General features: G+C 59.9%; 1 protein-coding gene across 17 annotated transcripts in view; it reads left to right on the top strand.

Moving 5' to 3' along the window:
• The window catches only part of CELF5 (CUGBP Elav-like family member 5), a 48,502-nt gene that overhangs the window by 21,214 nt on the left and 11,655 nt on the right, over positions 1 to 15,633 (top strand). For 7 of the 17 annotated variants that reach the window (XM_072787884.1, XM_072787882.1, XM_072787881.1 and 4 more), the window contains exons 3-6: positions 8,738 to 8,789; positions 10,562 to 10,690; positions 13,056 to 13,135; positions 15,173 to 15,319. In XM_072787884.1, the coding sequence (XP_072643985.1) occupies positions 8,738 to 8,789; positions 10,562 to 10,690; positions 13,056 to 13,135; positions 15,173 to 15,319 (408 nt within the window). The other 10 variants (XM_072787885.1, XM_072787883.1, XM_072787893.1 and 7 more) reach the window with 9 other exon arrangements.

Below are 15,633 nucleotides of genomic sequence, written 5' to 3'. Positions count from 1 at the left end.
TGCGGTGGCTGGGGCGGGGACAGTGGAGGGGGAAGCAGGGGGTTTGAGATGCTTGAGGAGCAGGGCTTTCCTGGGGCAGGAGTGACGGGGGCTGGTTGTCACCCCGCGGGAGGGGCCCCCCCTCCGCTGTAACAAAGCACCACCCACAGGAGGGGGCGCTTAAAGCAACAGAGGTTTACCCTCTCACAGCTCCGGGGGCCAGGAGTCTGAAATCAAGGCATCAGCAGGGCCGAGTTCCCTGTGGAGGCTCCAGGGGGGCAATCTGTTCCCCCGTCTCTCCAGCTTCCGGTGGCGCCGGCAATCCTTGATGTTCTCTGGCTCGATGATGACGCATCCGTCCGATCCCTGCCTCTGTCACCACATGGCCGCCCTCCGTGTCTACACGGCTCCCCCCTCCCTCTGCCTTTCTCTTATGAGGACACCTGTCATTGGGCTGAGGGCTCGCCCTAAAGCCAGGATGACCCCATCCCGAGATCCATGGCTTCATGACATCTGTAAGGAGGGACGCCTGTTCCAAATGAGGTCCCATTCATGGGTTCTGGGCTTAGGACTTGGGCGTATTGTAGGGGAGGCCCCCCCCACTGCCGCTCCCATTCAACCCGCCATAACGGACGAGCACAAAATGAACAGCGGGTATAGGGCAGCCAGGGGCAGCATCACGGCGGGATTGGGGGGAGGGGGCCTGCGCTGCCACCGTCACCCATGACTCCCTCGCTGCAGCGGGGCAAACAAGGCGGCTTCTTGGAGGAGGGAGCGTTCGAGCTGCATCTTCGGAGATGGGGAAGACTGTGGCAGATGGAGGTGGGGGTGGCGTGGGGACCGAGTGTGCCGAGACTGGGAGGTAGGAACGTGCCAGGCGCATTCTGAGTGCGGGAGCCCAGCAGAGCCCCTGTTGTCTAAAGGAGGAGTTCACGTGGGGTCAGAAGGGGGCTCAGCCCGGGCGGGGGGCGCGATTGTGCCCCCATGGGACGCCGGGCGACGCCTGGGGGACGTTCGTGACTGTCATGATGATTGGCATCCAGTGGTCAGGAGAACAAGGAGCTGGCGAATGTTCTAGAGCAGTGCCCATAGCCATGCAGTGCGGGCCACGTAGAGCATTTACATTTTTCCAGGAGCAACATTTAAAGATCAGAGAGGAACGGGCGCAGTTAATTTTCATGCTAGATTTCTCGTGAACCCCCCACCTCTCCAAAATAGCATCATTTCAGGGGCGGACGGTGTAGTTAGGGAGAGCCCACGTTCCTGTTTCCCTCGCGGGCGCCCGCCCCCCCCCCCCCCCCGTGTGTGTCCTGCCTCCTCTCAGGCCACCTCTGGTTGGACGATCGGTTGTCACCAGAAATGCTCGATGTGCCTCTGCTCTTTGCCCTCCGTGACAGTGGCAGTCGGAAAACTAGGTTCTCACTCCCCGCTTGCTCGAAGCGTACTTAAAAGATTTCCCAAGCACCGCGTCACGAACCGGCTCTCTGATTCGGGTTTACACTTCCACGAATTATCATTAGACAAAATTTAAGCTTCTGTTCCTCGGCCACACAAGCCACATTTCAAGGTGTTTGATGGCCACACGTGGCCATATCGGGCAGTATTGTTCAAGAATGTTCCAGGCCGCGAGTCTGCAGACTCCTAAAGGAACCTAAAGGATCAGAGAGTAAATATTTGGGGCCTCATGGGCCATAGGGCCTCTGTTGCATCACAGAAAAGAGACCACAGACAATACTTAACTGAATGGGTGTGGCTGTGTATCAATAAAACTTTATTTACACAAAGAGACAGAGGCCCAGACTGCAGCTGGCAGATCCCTGTTTCAGACCATTGCTGTCCAGTAGAATTCTCTGCGGTGATGGAAATGTTCTGTCTCTTGCTGTCCCCTTTGGCAGCCACTAGCCTCTTGAGCCCCTGCAATGTGGCAAGTATGACTCTCAGGAGCAATTTCTTTTTTTTTTTTTTTTAAGATTTTATTTATTTGTGAGACATACACACACACACACACACACAGAGGGGGGTGGGGGCAGAGACACAGGCAGAGGGAGAAGCAGGTTCCATGCAGGGAGCCTGATGTGGGACTCGATCCCAGGACTCCAGGGATCACACCCCGGGCTGAAGGCAGGTGCTAAGCCGCTGAGCCACCCAGGGATCCCACAATTTCTAATGTCACTCAGTCTCAACACGTTTACATGTAGACCTAGAAAACCCGCCACAGGTGGCTAGCGGCTACCACATGGAACAACTCTAACCCAGAATGTTCTAGATCAGGGGCTCAGCTACGATGTTAGACAGAATGTTCTAGACGGGGGGGGGGGGGTGTTACCTACTGTATTGGCAAGTTCAGACCTAGAAAATTCTGGTCTAGGAGGTAGCTACTGTTTGGGGTATAGCACAGATGTAGAATGTTCTGGTAGCTGTAGAAGGATCAGCTACCATGTTAGACAGTGCAGGCCTAGAATGTTCTAGACCCAAGAGCATGAGGCAGTGTCATCATATGTCTAGATTGTGGAGTTTGGGGTTCTCACTTGGATGATACCAGCTCACGGTTGGAGGGGGAGAGGGAAGAGTCTCCAGCAATACCCAGAAACCATCCCTATCATGTGCTCAAGCCTGTGCTGTCACTCTCCCGACTTTCAGGGTAACCAACCCCTGCTTCTCGTCACGTTCTTCGCCCTTGTGAATAGATCTCTAAGATATTGGGCGGCTTTTCCCCGTCTTGCTTGTTACCTAGTATGAATGGAACCATGTTATATGTAGTCTTTACCATCTGTGTGGTTTTTTCCCCCATAATACGATGCTGAAGAGATTCGGTATCACCTGCTCCTGCTGGTGCCACGTGCCTGGGTGGCTGGGGCCTTTTCATCCCTGGGTAGTATTCCACGGCGCGAAGACGCAACGTATTTGTCCATTCTCCCGTCGGTGGACATTTGGGTTGTTCCCAGGCTTTTGCTGTCACCGGTAGAGATCCTTGTCCGCGCTTCGTTTCTGACGGACACGTGCCGGGTTTCCCCTGGGCGCGCACGCAGGAGTTCCCACCCGGAGTGTGTGCGCCTCCAGCTTGGGCAGCCGACACCCACCTGACGAGCCAGGGGGTTTGGCCGGCGGGCGAGCCTCCTGCCCGCGAGGGCGCCCGCGGAAGTGGCATCAGCACGCTCAGGGCCGCAGCGGGGGCCTCGTTCGCGGCTTGCAGGAAGAGCGACGGGGCTGCTGGGGTGGAAGGCACCCCCCTTGCCTGTCAGCCGCATCTGAGCACGGATGTCTGAGCCCCCTCCAGGCGACTCTGCCCAGCGACGGAGCAGCAGGAGCAGCAGCCGCACGAGGTTCGCCCCGTGCTGGCGGAGCCCACCCAGCGGGTACATGTGCCCGCACACGTGGGTGTTAGGGGCCACAGCACGGTCACGCTAGAGACCAAGACAGCCACCGTCTCTCCCGTCGCCGCGTGTGTGCGTGGGTGTTGGGGGAGACGGCGTGGAGCGGCCGCTCCTGTCTTTTTACCTCTCTGTACACCAGGAGGGGACTGAGCCGGGTCATTCGCTGGCTCCGCACTTCTCCCCCCCCACCCCCAAGTCCAGAATGCTGCTTCTGAAGCAAGTTCCAGTTCCCATCTCAAGTGTGACAGCGGCGGCGTCCGTGGGGGATTCGGTTTAATCAAATCTCAGCATTCTGGAATAGGATCCTAAATTGAATAACAGAATCCCAGAATAGAACCCGGAATGGACCGCAGGACCCTGGAATCCACGCTGGGCAGATGCCTCCGATTGCAGCGGAGGCCCTTTGTGGGGCTGTCAAACCCCAGGATGAGGCTCCCGGAGATGGACCAGATCCGTGGGGACAGAGGGGAGCAGCGGTGGCGGGTCCGGCTCCTGTCTCTGAGAGGCCGTGCCATTCCAGGGGCACTATCCATTTCTTCCTGAAGGTCTTGAGAGGCAAAGGACATCCCAGACCTGATGGCCGCCCTGCTGTTCCTCTGAGCACCCTAGAAAAGGATAGGTTTGTCTGGCTGGCTTGGAGGGATCCCCCCCCGCCACAGCCTGCTGCCGAAAACCCGTCCTGTGCACACAGGGGTTTCTGAAGTGCCCCCTCACAAGGCCCACTCCCACATGCCGTGACGTGGCTCAGAGCCAAGCCAAACCAGAGAACGCACTAGGGGCCCCAGGTGCCGAATGTCCAGTGGTTTGACCTTCCCAGGCCTCAGTTTCTTCACTTGTGAAATGGGGCCGCAGAAGGGCTTTGAGGATCCTGTGGGGTGACACGGGCCCGTTGCTGAGCTCACAACAGGAGCTTGGCAAATCCATGCTGAATGATCGAATGAATGAATGAATGAACTGTCCCACGCAAGTCAAGCCTGCAGGACTCCGGGCCAGTCACGTTGTCTGTCCAAGTCTGCTTTCTCCCTCGGGATACGGGGATAGCGTGGACACAGCTGGGCACAAGCGCTTGTCACTCCCCGTGCAGGGCGCTGTCCCCAGCACGTCGTGCCCAGCTTGCTCTTGGCCCACAGGGACAGGGACTGGGGTTCCATAGGTCTTGTATCATGTCATTTCGGTTGTCGTTTGCGTACTCTGTGTTGGGGGTTTGGTGGGGAGGGAGGCGCGGGGCCCCTGGGCCCCTGCCCCCCCACCCCGGGAGCTCACCCAAGAGGGACACTGTGTCTGTTGGGGGATGTACCACAGTCAAAGTCGTGCCTCGGCAGAGCCCCTGAAGCAGATGGCCTTGGGGGGGACATCTTCAGGGGGAGGTGGCGTTGGAGGGGTGGGGTGTGGAGGGGTGAGTTCCAGCCAGTGGGTTCAGCAGTCCTGGAGTGGGGGGTGGGAGGAGGAGTGGGGAGGAATCCCAGGGTGTCACCCCCAGGGCAGTAGGGCCACAGCAGCACCTAGAGCAGGAGAGAGGCCTGGCCTGGGTGTTGGACAGAGGCCGGGCTGGGGCCGAGGGGCCGAGGGGAGGCTGGAACGGTGGCCTGGGCACACCTGGCCTTCGCCTCCTTATCACCTGGAAACAACCCAGAAACAACCCCGTCTTCTAAAGGCACAGCTTTGCATCTTCTAAAGGACCATTTGGGGGCCCCAGCCTGACAGCCAGGAACAGCTCCTGCGGTCCCCCCGCCACCCCCCGCACCCTCGCCACCCTCTGCACCCTCGCCGTTTCCCCGTCTGCAATATACGTGGGTCAGACATGAGGGACGCTGGTTTCTCAATGATGTGTGGCTTGGCTGAGGTGGCCCAGCAAAAGCTGGGGGGCGGGGGTGGGGGGCAGAGCAAGGCCTGGGGCTCAGCTATCTAATGTGTGCCCACCCCAAAGGCACAGACGTTCCCCCAGAGCCCTGGCCCACGGGACCGCTGGCTGGGTCCTAGAGGACCCTGGGGGAACCAGCAGGGGGTCGGGCCTCCGCCTCTGACTCTCTCCTCTCCTTTTGTGACCTGCCCATCTGTAAAATGAGAACGTTCCCATCTCGTAGAGTAGAGTCGTTTGGAGATTAAATGAGTCAGTGGATGTAGGCATCCTTCCAGCCTGAGAAACTGTCTCCCCCCACCCCAAACTCTTACTCATACTTCAAAACCCATTGCGGATTTTCCATCTTCAGGGAAGCCCCAGGATAGCCTTTGGCTCTTCACTGTTCTATGCTCCAGGGTCTCCCAGGCCTGGATCCCCACCCTCAGGTCCGGGAGCGGCTGTATCTGCCTCTGCCTCCCCTCCGGGGGCCTCCCTGGGGTCGCAAGATCACTCAGCGTGGGGCACACCGGGGAATGTTGCTGAATAAATGGAGGGAGGAAAGGAGGGGGCAGGGAAGGGACGATGGGGAGCCAGGGAAGGTGGAGGAGGGAGGGAGGACACTAGGCAGAGACCTCTCGGTGGGACAGATGGAGAGACGGAGCCGGAAGGAGGTGGGCAGAGCCAGATGGGCGGGCAGGGGCGACAGGAGGGGTGGGTGTGGGGAGACCCAGCTCCCCCCAGCTCCCCCCCAGCTCCCCTCCCCCCGGCACGCCTCCGCCCCTCCCGGCTCGGGCGGGCTCCGCCGGCAGGGCCCGGCCTCTGGCGGGCGGGCGGATCGGCAGCAGCGCCCGCCTGCCTGGGCGTCGGGCGCGGGGAGCGAGGCGCGGGCCGGTGCGCGTGCGGCGTGTGCGCGCCTGTGCGCCCGGGGCGGCCGGGCGGGCGGCGGCACGTGGAGGCCAGCCTGGCGCGCGTCTCCGGGCCGGTGGGTAAGGCGGGCCGCGGGTGCGGATGGCCAGGCCTCGGCGCCTCGGCTCCGGAGCGGGGGACGGGGAGGAGCGGCCCCGCAGCCTGGCTCCTCGGGCCCAGACGGGGACCCCTGCCCCGAGAGCCCTGCAGACCCGGGAGGGGGGAAGGGGGCCTCCCAGGGGACGCGGAGGGTCCCAGGCCCCGCAGCGGCGCGCGGGGGAGACGGGGCGCAGGTACCCAGGCCGCGAGAAGGGGGGGCGGGGGTGGAGGGTGCCGTGATGGGGACCAGGTTCCCTCCCCGTGGCCCCCCTCCCTCGCTCCCTCCTTCAGCTCATCCATCTCCAGAAGATTATATTTAAATATCTCTTTTGTGCAAGGCAGGAGCTGGGCTCGCCCCTAAGAGGCGGTTTCCATGGCAACAACAATTGCCAGCTTCCGTGTGGTGAATCAGCGTTGCCATGGCAACCCCATCCTCATCTGCCCAAGGTGCTGGGAGGAGGGAGGAGGTGAGGGCCAGCGGAGGCGGGGTGGGAGGGGTGGAGGCGAACGGGAGGCTGGGCTCAGGTGCCCCCACTCCCCCCGCCACCTCTCTTCACAACCACAGCCTCCCCGCCGCACCCCCAGCCCAGAAACTGGTCCCATCTGGTTAAAATAACCTTCCCTCCTGCCTCCAGCTAGCTGGGTGTGGTACCCAGGTGGAGAGGGCCCTGGGTGTGTGTGTGTGTGGCAGTGCGTGATGGGGGAAGGGAGACGTGGTTTGGCCTTTCCCAGGTGGTCAGGGTCCCTCTAGGGATGCTGCTGGGTGGCAGGAATTGGGGACACTGGAAGGCCTCTCTGCTTCCGGGGCTCCCGAGGCTGAGTTCAAATTGAGGCAGCCCATATGAACCTGGGAACAAACAGTCAGAATGGGGGGGCTCCTGGAAAAGAGGGTGCAGAAGGAGGGAGGGGGCTTGGATGGTGTGGGGTTGCTCAGAGCTGAGATAAGGTCTAAGACAAGGGGAGGAAGATTTAGGGAGAGGGGTCTCTACTCATGGGAGTGGGTAGAAAGGTCCTGACATGTGAAGTCTGCGAAGGCTTAGTGCCTCGACTCCCCCACCGTGACCTTGGGCACATCGTCTGGGCCTTGGTGTCACCATCTGTAAAGCCTGGTGAAAACCATGCCTCTCCCTGGAGCTTGCTGGGGACCTGCGCCGTGACTAGGAAGCTGACATCTGTCAAGCACCTGCTCTGCCTGGCCAGGGGGACGGTCTGACCTGGGAGGGGGTCCGGGCCTGGCGCTCATTCCAACCCCGGCCGGGACTAGAGGCACCAAGCGGCCCTCCTATGCTGCTGGGCATGAGCCACTTCCTTCTGGTCAGTTCGGTTCAGCAAGTTTCTCGGATTCTCCCTGCGTGGTGTGGGGAGAGCTGCCTGCTGTGAGGAAGCAAGACATAGACTCTTCCTGCCCTGAGGCAGAGGGAGGAAGGGACCCAGAAGGGTGGAAGGAAGGTGCCTGCATGGGGGCTTTGGAGGTGGGTTTTGAAGGATGAATAGGAGTTCACCAGGAGCCACCAGGCGTGGAGGATTCTATTCTCAGACCAGTGGAGAAGCAAATGCCACCCACTTCCCACATCCCTTGAGTTCATTCTCAAATATCCACATTAGCTCACACCATGGCTGGGTAAGTTTGGGGGAGAGGGGTTAGAGAAGGATTTCTGTCATTAGATGTCATTTCCAAAAAACAACAAAACCCTGTCATTTTCAGTGCTGGGGGTGGAGGATAGAAGTGTCCAGAACAATGAGTCCAGATTGAAAGCTGGCCCACTCAGGTATGACAGTCCTCCCGCCCAGGGCTCAGAGAGCAGAGAGTAGCTGCCTTGGTGTCACCCCAACCATTTTATCTTTGCGTGATTCCCTGGGTTAGGAAGCTCAAACCGGGCTCAGCCGGGTGGCTCTTCTGCGGGTCTCTCCCGGGGTCGTTCCTGCAGGGGTAGGCAGGGCTGGTCCGGATGAGCTGGGACAGGCCAGCCTCATCCCTCCGCGTGCGGTTTGTCAGTGAGGACTCTCGGTGCATGAGCTCTGTCCTCCCGCCTTGCCTGGGCTCATCACCTGACCACGTCAGGGTCCCCAAAACGGAAGTCTCTGGAGGCCAGAGCTTGGAACCACTGTCCTTCCACCACATTCCACTGGCCAGAGCAAGTCACACCAAGGCCCAGATGCAGAAGGGTGGGGAAATAGACTCCAGTTTTTGACGAGAGAAACTGCAAAGTCACATCACATCCGGGGACTAGCGGGGTCAGGCATCTTTGCAAGAGCCTCTACTGCCCTTGGGCAGGCAAGGAGGCCTCTTCCTACAGCAAGAAATGGCGTTACTGGATTTTGAAGGTAAAGTAAGAGTTTTGCAGAGGGCAGTGAGCGAAACCCTGTCAGTGGGACCACGTGTCACTTGTCTGACTGGTTTGCTGCTGCAAGTTTGGTGGGATGCTGAGCCTTGGGGCGGTGGGCAGGGTGCCTGCCAGAGCTCAGGTGAAGCCCGCACCCATGGTGCCCCCCACCCCCACCGCCAGCTTTGACGTCCTCCTCCCCTCTCACTCCACAGATGGCGCGGCCGATCCAGGTGAAGCCGGCGGACAGCGAAAGCCGCGGAGGTAGTTGTCATCTCTCCGTGGCCACCAGGCTGGGTGTGGGGGGGAGGCAGGAGAATGGGTGGGGGAAGGAAGGGAATCCCCGATCAGAAGGACGTAGCAGTCACCTATCTGCTCACACCTCTCATGGTGGTGGCAAAGGGGCAGGGGAGCAGGGGCGCTGTGTCCCCTCTTCCAAATCACAGTGCCACAGGCCCAGGATTGGGGGGCGGGGTCTGGCTAGGTCCAGCTGCTTGGCCCTAGAGCTTGAAATGCACCACTCCCCCTAGGATGCAATGTTGGGGGGGGTCTTCTGACGCAGAGGGGATTGCTTTCAGCACCCACGTTTGTGCGTATGTGAGCATACGTTCCTTGGCACGCCTGTGTACAGATGTGCGTGAGCACACGCACATGTGCATGTGTGTTTCCGGGGCTTACACCCTGCGGATCCCTGCCTGGCCTGTGCATGAACGCATGGGCCTGTGGATGTGTGTGTGTGCGAGCGTGTGTGCTTGACTGTAGTTCCAGGCTGGGCGTGTGGGTATGCAGGCTGGAGGCCTGGCGTCTGCATAGGTCTGGACCGTGTTGGGGACGTGACCATGGGGGAGGGGATGCTCGGCTGTCCCCCATCGGCTGTCCCCCAGGCTAGTCATTCTTGGAGATTTTCCTACCTCCTCCCCATTTCTGGTGGACTGGGGTCTGGGAGGTGGTGTGTGGGGCAGCGCTGTTGGGACGTGTGTGTGTGTGTGTGTGTGTGTGTGTGTGTGTGTGTGTGTAGGACCTGGTACGGCCCATCTGGGATGGGACCTTGTTCACGCTCTCCCACCAGCTGCTAGTGTAGGTCACGGATTAGAGGGGGGTGGTCTGCAGACTCCATCTCTAAGGCTTCTCTGTCTCTATAATGCTCCCTCCTCTCCTCCCCCTTGCTCTTCTGTCTCTCTCTGTGTCTCACCTTCTCTCTCTCCCTCTCACTCCATCCCTCTTTCTCTCTTATCTTTTTCTCTCCTTTCTCTCTGGTCCTCTCGTGCTCCTCTTTATGTGTCTCTCTGTCTCTTACTGTCTCTCTTTGCCTTCTCTGTCTCTGCTTCTCTCTGTCTCTCCTCTCTCACCTGTCTCTTTCCCTCACTCTCTGTTTCTCTGCTTCTGCGTCCTTCCCTTCCGTCCCCGTGAGTGACAGCTGCCAGAGAACCCGTTTCCATAGTAACCCAGCTCAGCATCCCTGGGAGCGGCTGCTGCCCTGGTCCGGATTACAGGGGAGGGAGCGGGACTCTGGTGCCCCTTGCCGGAGAGGCTGGCCCAGCCGGGCCTCCAGCCAGAGCCCCCCACCCCAGCGCCACCAGATGGGGGCTCAGGCTTGCCGGGCACCTGGTCCTGTGCGCACACGTGCCCGCACTCACTCAGCAGACACTGTGCCTGGCTCCTGTCGAGCGCTCACCCCGACTGGGAAATCTAGATGACAGACAGACAGACAGACAGCCATGCAGTTCGTAGCTAGAGGTCCTCGGAGGGCAAGGAGAGAGGCACCTCGGCCCGGAGGGTGGGAGCAGGGACGCGGAGGCCCCAAGACTGAAGGGAGGACGTTCCCGGAGGTGGGCACTGCGCGAGCAAGCGCTTGGAGAGGAGGCGCGCGCGGCACGTGGGAGGATGGAGAGAGCGGGGCCGCGCGGCGGGTCCTCCCACGCGCAGGCAGGGCAGGGGCCGGCAGTGCTCCCCCCACGCCCGGCTGCCGCGGCTCCGTTGGAGGGACCGAGAAATTCCCGGAGACCAGGACGCGGCTGAGGGGGTGTCTCCGCCCACAGGAGACCGGAAGCTGTTCGTGGGGATGCTGAACAAGCAGCAGTCAGAGGAGGACGTGCTGCGGCTCTTCCAGCCCTTTGGGGTCATCGACGAGTGCACCGTGCTGCGCGGGCCTGACGGCAGCAGCAAAGGTGACCGGCGGGGCGGGGACTGGCGGGGACGGGGGCTGGGGCGCGGAGCTGGGCGTCTGCGGGGACGGGCCCAGGCTGGGCGAGGGGGGCGGGGCTGGCTCCTGGAGGGGCGGGGCGGGCACGTGAGAGGGCGGGGCTGGCTCCTGGGGACGGGCTGGGCACGTGAGAGAGCGGGGCTGGCTGGGGGGCGAGCACGTGAGAGGGCGGGGCTGGCTCCTGGGGGCGGGGCTGGCTCCTGGAGGGGCGGGGCGGGCACGTGAGAGGGCGGGGCTGGCTCCTGGGGGCGGGGCGGGCACGTGAGAGGGCGGGGCTGGCTCCTGGGGGCGGGGCTGGCTCCTGGAGGGGCGGGGCGGGCACGTGAGATGGAGGGACTGGCTCCTGGGGACGGGCTGGGCACGTGAGAGAGCGGGGCTGGCTGGGGGGCGAGCACGTGAGAGGGCGGGGCTGGCTGGGGGGCGAGCACGTGAGAGGGCGGGGCTGGCTCCTGGGGGCGGGGCTGGCACGTGAGGGGCGGGGCTGGCTCCTGGGGGCGGGCACGTGAGAGGGCGGGGCTGGCTCCTGGGGGCGGGCACGTGAGTGGGTGGGGTTGGCCCCCGGGGGCGGGGCTGCTGCTTGAGAAGGCAGGACTGTCTCCAGGGGGCGGGGCCAGAGCCATGGGAGGAGGGCGGAGTTGACTCCTGGGGGCGGGGCCACGCACTTGAGAAGGCGGGACTGGCTTCAGGGGCGGGGACAGACGTTCGAGGGGGCGGGGCTAGCTCCTGGGGGCGGGGCCGGACCGTGAGAGGGCGGGGTTGCCCTGGGGGCGGGGCGGCGTGGGCAGAGACAGCCTGGTCCCACCTGCTCCCACCTGGTCCCACCTGCATACCCAGTCTGTGGCGTCGTCTGTACCTCCCTGAGCCTGTGTGACAGTTTCCCGTGGACCCTCTGCCTTATCCTGGCTGATCGTGTAGGAAAGACTTGAGCTGCTTCCCTGTCCACCTACGTCTCGGTCTCTTTTTCTCCCTGAGTGTCTAAATGACTCTTTCGGTGTGGGTCTTCATGTGTCTGGTGGTTTTTGTCTGCTACGTTTTTGGGTTCATCTGTCAGGCACCAACTCTCGCCCTACCTGTGCTACTTTTTATCGTCTAGGATTGAATGAATCCCATGGTCCTTATTTGCTTGGCTCTCTCTTTTTTAAAATTATCTTCATTTTAAAATTTTTTAAGTGTTTTTTTAAAGTTTATCATCTCTACACCCGGTGTGGGGCTCAAACTCACGACCCTGAGATCAAGAGTCACAGGCTCAGGCAGCCCTGGTGGCTCAGCGGTTTAGCACCACCTTCAGTCCAGGGTGTGATCCTGGAGACCCAAGTCCCACGTCTGGCTCCCTACATGGAGCCCGCTTCTCCCTCTGCCTGTGCCTCTGCCTCTCTCTTCGCTCTCTCTGAATGAATGAATAAATAAATCTTAAAAAAAAAATCACAGACTCTACCCATGGAGCCAGCCCGGCGCCCTTCTTTTTTTTAATTGTTATTTACGTACTGTAAAATTCACCTTTTCCAAGTGTACAGAGAAATGCTTTTCAGTATATTCAAAAAATGCAACCGTTGCCACTCTCTAGTTGCATTTGTCCCACCTGCCTGGCTCTCCCATAGTACTCTGCCTGTCTGGAACTATGTCTAGTAGTCTCTCCTTATGATTGTGTGTCTGAATTTGCCTGTGTCTGCTGGTCCCTGGCCGTCTGTCTGCCTGATTTCTGATTTCTTCCTGTGTGACTGTTCATTTGGGTCTGACCTGTTTGCTTTTTTTGTTTGTTTGTTTGTTTTTTGTTTGGTTTTTTGTCCCGGTCTCTCTGACTCTGGTCACACGGGCATATCTGTCCGGGTGTGAATGTATCCATGCCTGAGTGTGCCCACAGGACTGTATCTCTGCACCTGTGTCAGAACATTTGTCACCTTCTCTCTGCATATCTGATTACAACTCTGGGTCTCGTGGCGTCCAATGGCTGATGGGTGTTCTTAAGCCTGTGCCCTTCACTCGTTCTGGTGGGCAGGACCTGCCTCCCCGACTGCGCACCACCTCACTGTGTCTGTCCGACTGTGTATGTGACAACTAGCTGTAGCTGGCTGGTTTCTGAGTGAAAGGACGGCCAACTGGCCGATGTTGTACTCTGCGGCTGGCTGCATGCTTGTCTTATTGCCTGATCCTTTACTGTCCAGCTGTCTATCTCAACAGATGACTGTTGTCTCTCTGTTCTGACTGTCTGACCTGGCTGCCTATGTCTGACACTGACCAGCCATCCAGGGCTCCCTGTCCCCTCCCCAGTGGCCCCTGCCCACCCGGAAAGGCCCTGTTGCCCCTCACGCATTCTCCTTCTCTTGGGGCAGGCTGTGCCTTTGTGAAGTTCTCCTCGCACACCGAGGCCCAGGCGGCCATCCATGCCCTGCATGGCAGCCAGACCATGCCGGTGAGTAGGAACTGCCCTGGGTCGTGGTGGTGGGTATGGGGACGGGGCCAGGGAAAAGGGACAAAGCCTCTCCCTACCGTTCCAGCCACCCTGTAGCCTCTGGCTATTCATCAGCAAGGCACAGGTGGAGAAAGAGGTGCAGTCTCTCACGGTGGTGTGGGTGGGCGTACGCATGTGAGTGTGCGATCGTGCATGTGTGCTGTGAATCAGTGTTTGTGTGAGCATGCAAGTAATTCTGCAGGGGTGTGCATGGATGTACTGCCGGTGTGTGGCTGCATGTGTGTGTGGTTGTGTGTGGACTAGCATGTGTGTGTCTATGTCTGTGTGTGTATTTAAGAGAAAATGTATGTGAGTGCATATGTGTGTGGTTGTTAGTAGGTGATTGTTAATGTGTAGTATGAGGTGCATGTGTGTTAATATGTATGGATAAGTGTGTGTGCTAGTGTACGTGTTTTTGTGTATGAGTGCACGTGTGTAAGTGTGTTGAAAGTGCGCTTGTGTAAGTGGGTTTTGCAGTATGTATGTAGGTGTGTGCACATGTGTGTTTATACATGTGTGTACTGAGTGCACGTGTATGTGTGGGTCTGCCTGGACGATGGGGGGAATGAGTGCATTGTGCATCTGTAGGTATATGTGAGGGCAAGTGTTTGTGGATGGGTGAGCACTTGTGTGTGAATATGTGTGGATGTGATTGCATGTGTGATTGTGTGCATCTGAATGTATTGTGTGAATGCATGTGTGCAACCATGTGTGATATGCATGGTGAGTGTAAATATGTGCACATATTTGTGCGTGTGTTCATTATGTGAGTGTGTAAGTTTGTGTGTGTGGTGTGTGTGCAAATGGACATGAGCATGCACAGGGAGTATGCATGTGTATGTGAGTGTGAGCATGCATAATGTGTGTACGTGTGTGAGTGTATGAACATGTATGGTGTGTGCGTGGCACTTGTGGTGTGTGTATTTATGTCTTCAGCTGCATCAGTCTGTGAGCATGCATGGGAAGTATGTGTGTGACTGTATGACCATGTGTGTGCATAAGTGTGCACGTGTGTGGTGAATGTGTATGAGTGGGTGTGTGTGTGTGAGCATATAAGAGGGCATCCTAGAGGGGCGAGACCCATAGCCAGCAAGGGGACGTGGAGCGTGGGGAACGACAACAAGGATGGGGGTGGGAGGGGGTGGCCCCAGAGGAGTGGGGGACATGGCTGGAGGGGCTGCAGTCCACGGCCTGGGAGCACGGGGCTCCTAGGGTGATGAGGGGCCACGAAGGTTTGGCCAGGCCGGTTGGAAGTGTCCCCTGGGCCAGAGCGGGGATGGGCGGGGGGCAGGCCTGGGGCGGTGAGAGGCTGGGGACGACCAGCCAGGCACTGAGAGCGGCCCTGCCCTCTAGCAGGCGATGCCAGGAGCCACCGTCCCTGTACATAAATGTCCAAATTTGCCACAGGCCTTAGAGAACCAGCTCCCCTCTCAGCTGTTCTCAAAAATGGGTGTGAGGAGCGGGGCAGCGGGGAGCGCCGTTGCTCTCTGGGCATCGGGCGTAGCTTGTAGTCCTCGGAGGGGCAGGTTCAGCTCAACAGGAGGTCAGGCTTTCTCCTGCACCGAGCGGACCGGCGGGTGCGTCAGGGAGTGAGCTCTCCATCAAAGGGGGCATGTCCCCTCTCTGACGGTTGGGGTCTCACCTGTCCTCAGGGGTGAGCGACGGTCATAGGGGCCTCCTCCACTTGGGTCCCCATCGCTCCTCCCAAGCAGTTGGATTCTCGGTTTTTGAGAGTGTGGCCGATAGTCAGGGTCCCCTCCATGCCCCAGACACAGCCCCACCCGCGCACACAGGCGGCTGCACCGTCAAGCCGCAAGGCCCGGGATGCTGACCTCTGAGCTGTTCTCGCTGGGACACGCGTGTCCTGCAGCTCCAGGCCCGTGGGCAGGACTGGCAGCTGCTGGCATCACCGCTCACCCAAGGGCCGGAGCTGACGTGGTCCCGGGAACCCCGGAGTCCTGGCTACCTCCCTCCTTTCCCTCGTGCTTGCCGCTGTAGGGTGCCTCCTCCAGCCTGGTGGTCAAGTTTGCCGACACGGACAAGGAGCGAACACTGCGGCGCATGCAGCAGATGGTGGGCCAGCTGGGCATCCTGACGCCATCCCTCACCCTGCCCTTCAGCCCCTACAGTGCCTACGCCCAGGCTGTGAGTGACCCCAGCAGATGCACTTCTGTCTCCAGCGGGGCCCCCGACACCACTCTGGGGGTCCGGCTCAGTCTGCTTGTGCGCTCTCTCTCCGTCTCTGCTCTGTTGGGGGTTCAGTGCCTCTCTGCTTGTCTTTCGGCCTCTCGCCCAGTCTCTCTGACTCACGGTCCTATCCTGGTCTTGGGTGACTCCCTAGATCCAGGCTGGTTCCTGAGCACCCCCACCCCAGCTCAGCCCCAGCTGAACCCCAACTCTGGACCACATGACCCCATGCTTAGCCCCTAAATCTAGGCTGGGTCTCAAACCCCAAAGAA

This window comes from Canis lupus, chromosome 19, assembly GCF_048164855.1.
Source record: "Canis lupus baileyi chromosome 19, mCanLup2.hap1, whole genome shotgun sequence".
NCBI classification, from domain to species: Eukaryota; Metazoa; Chordata; class Mammalia; order Carnivora; family Canidae; genus Canis; species Canis lupus.
Note: the sequence above shows the minus strand (reverse complement) of the source record. Positions and strands in the feature narration are given on the sequence as shown.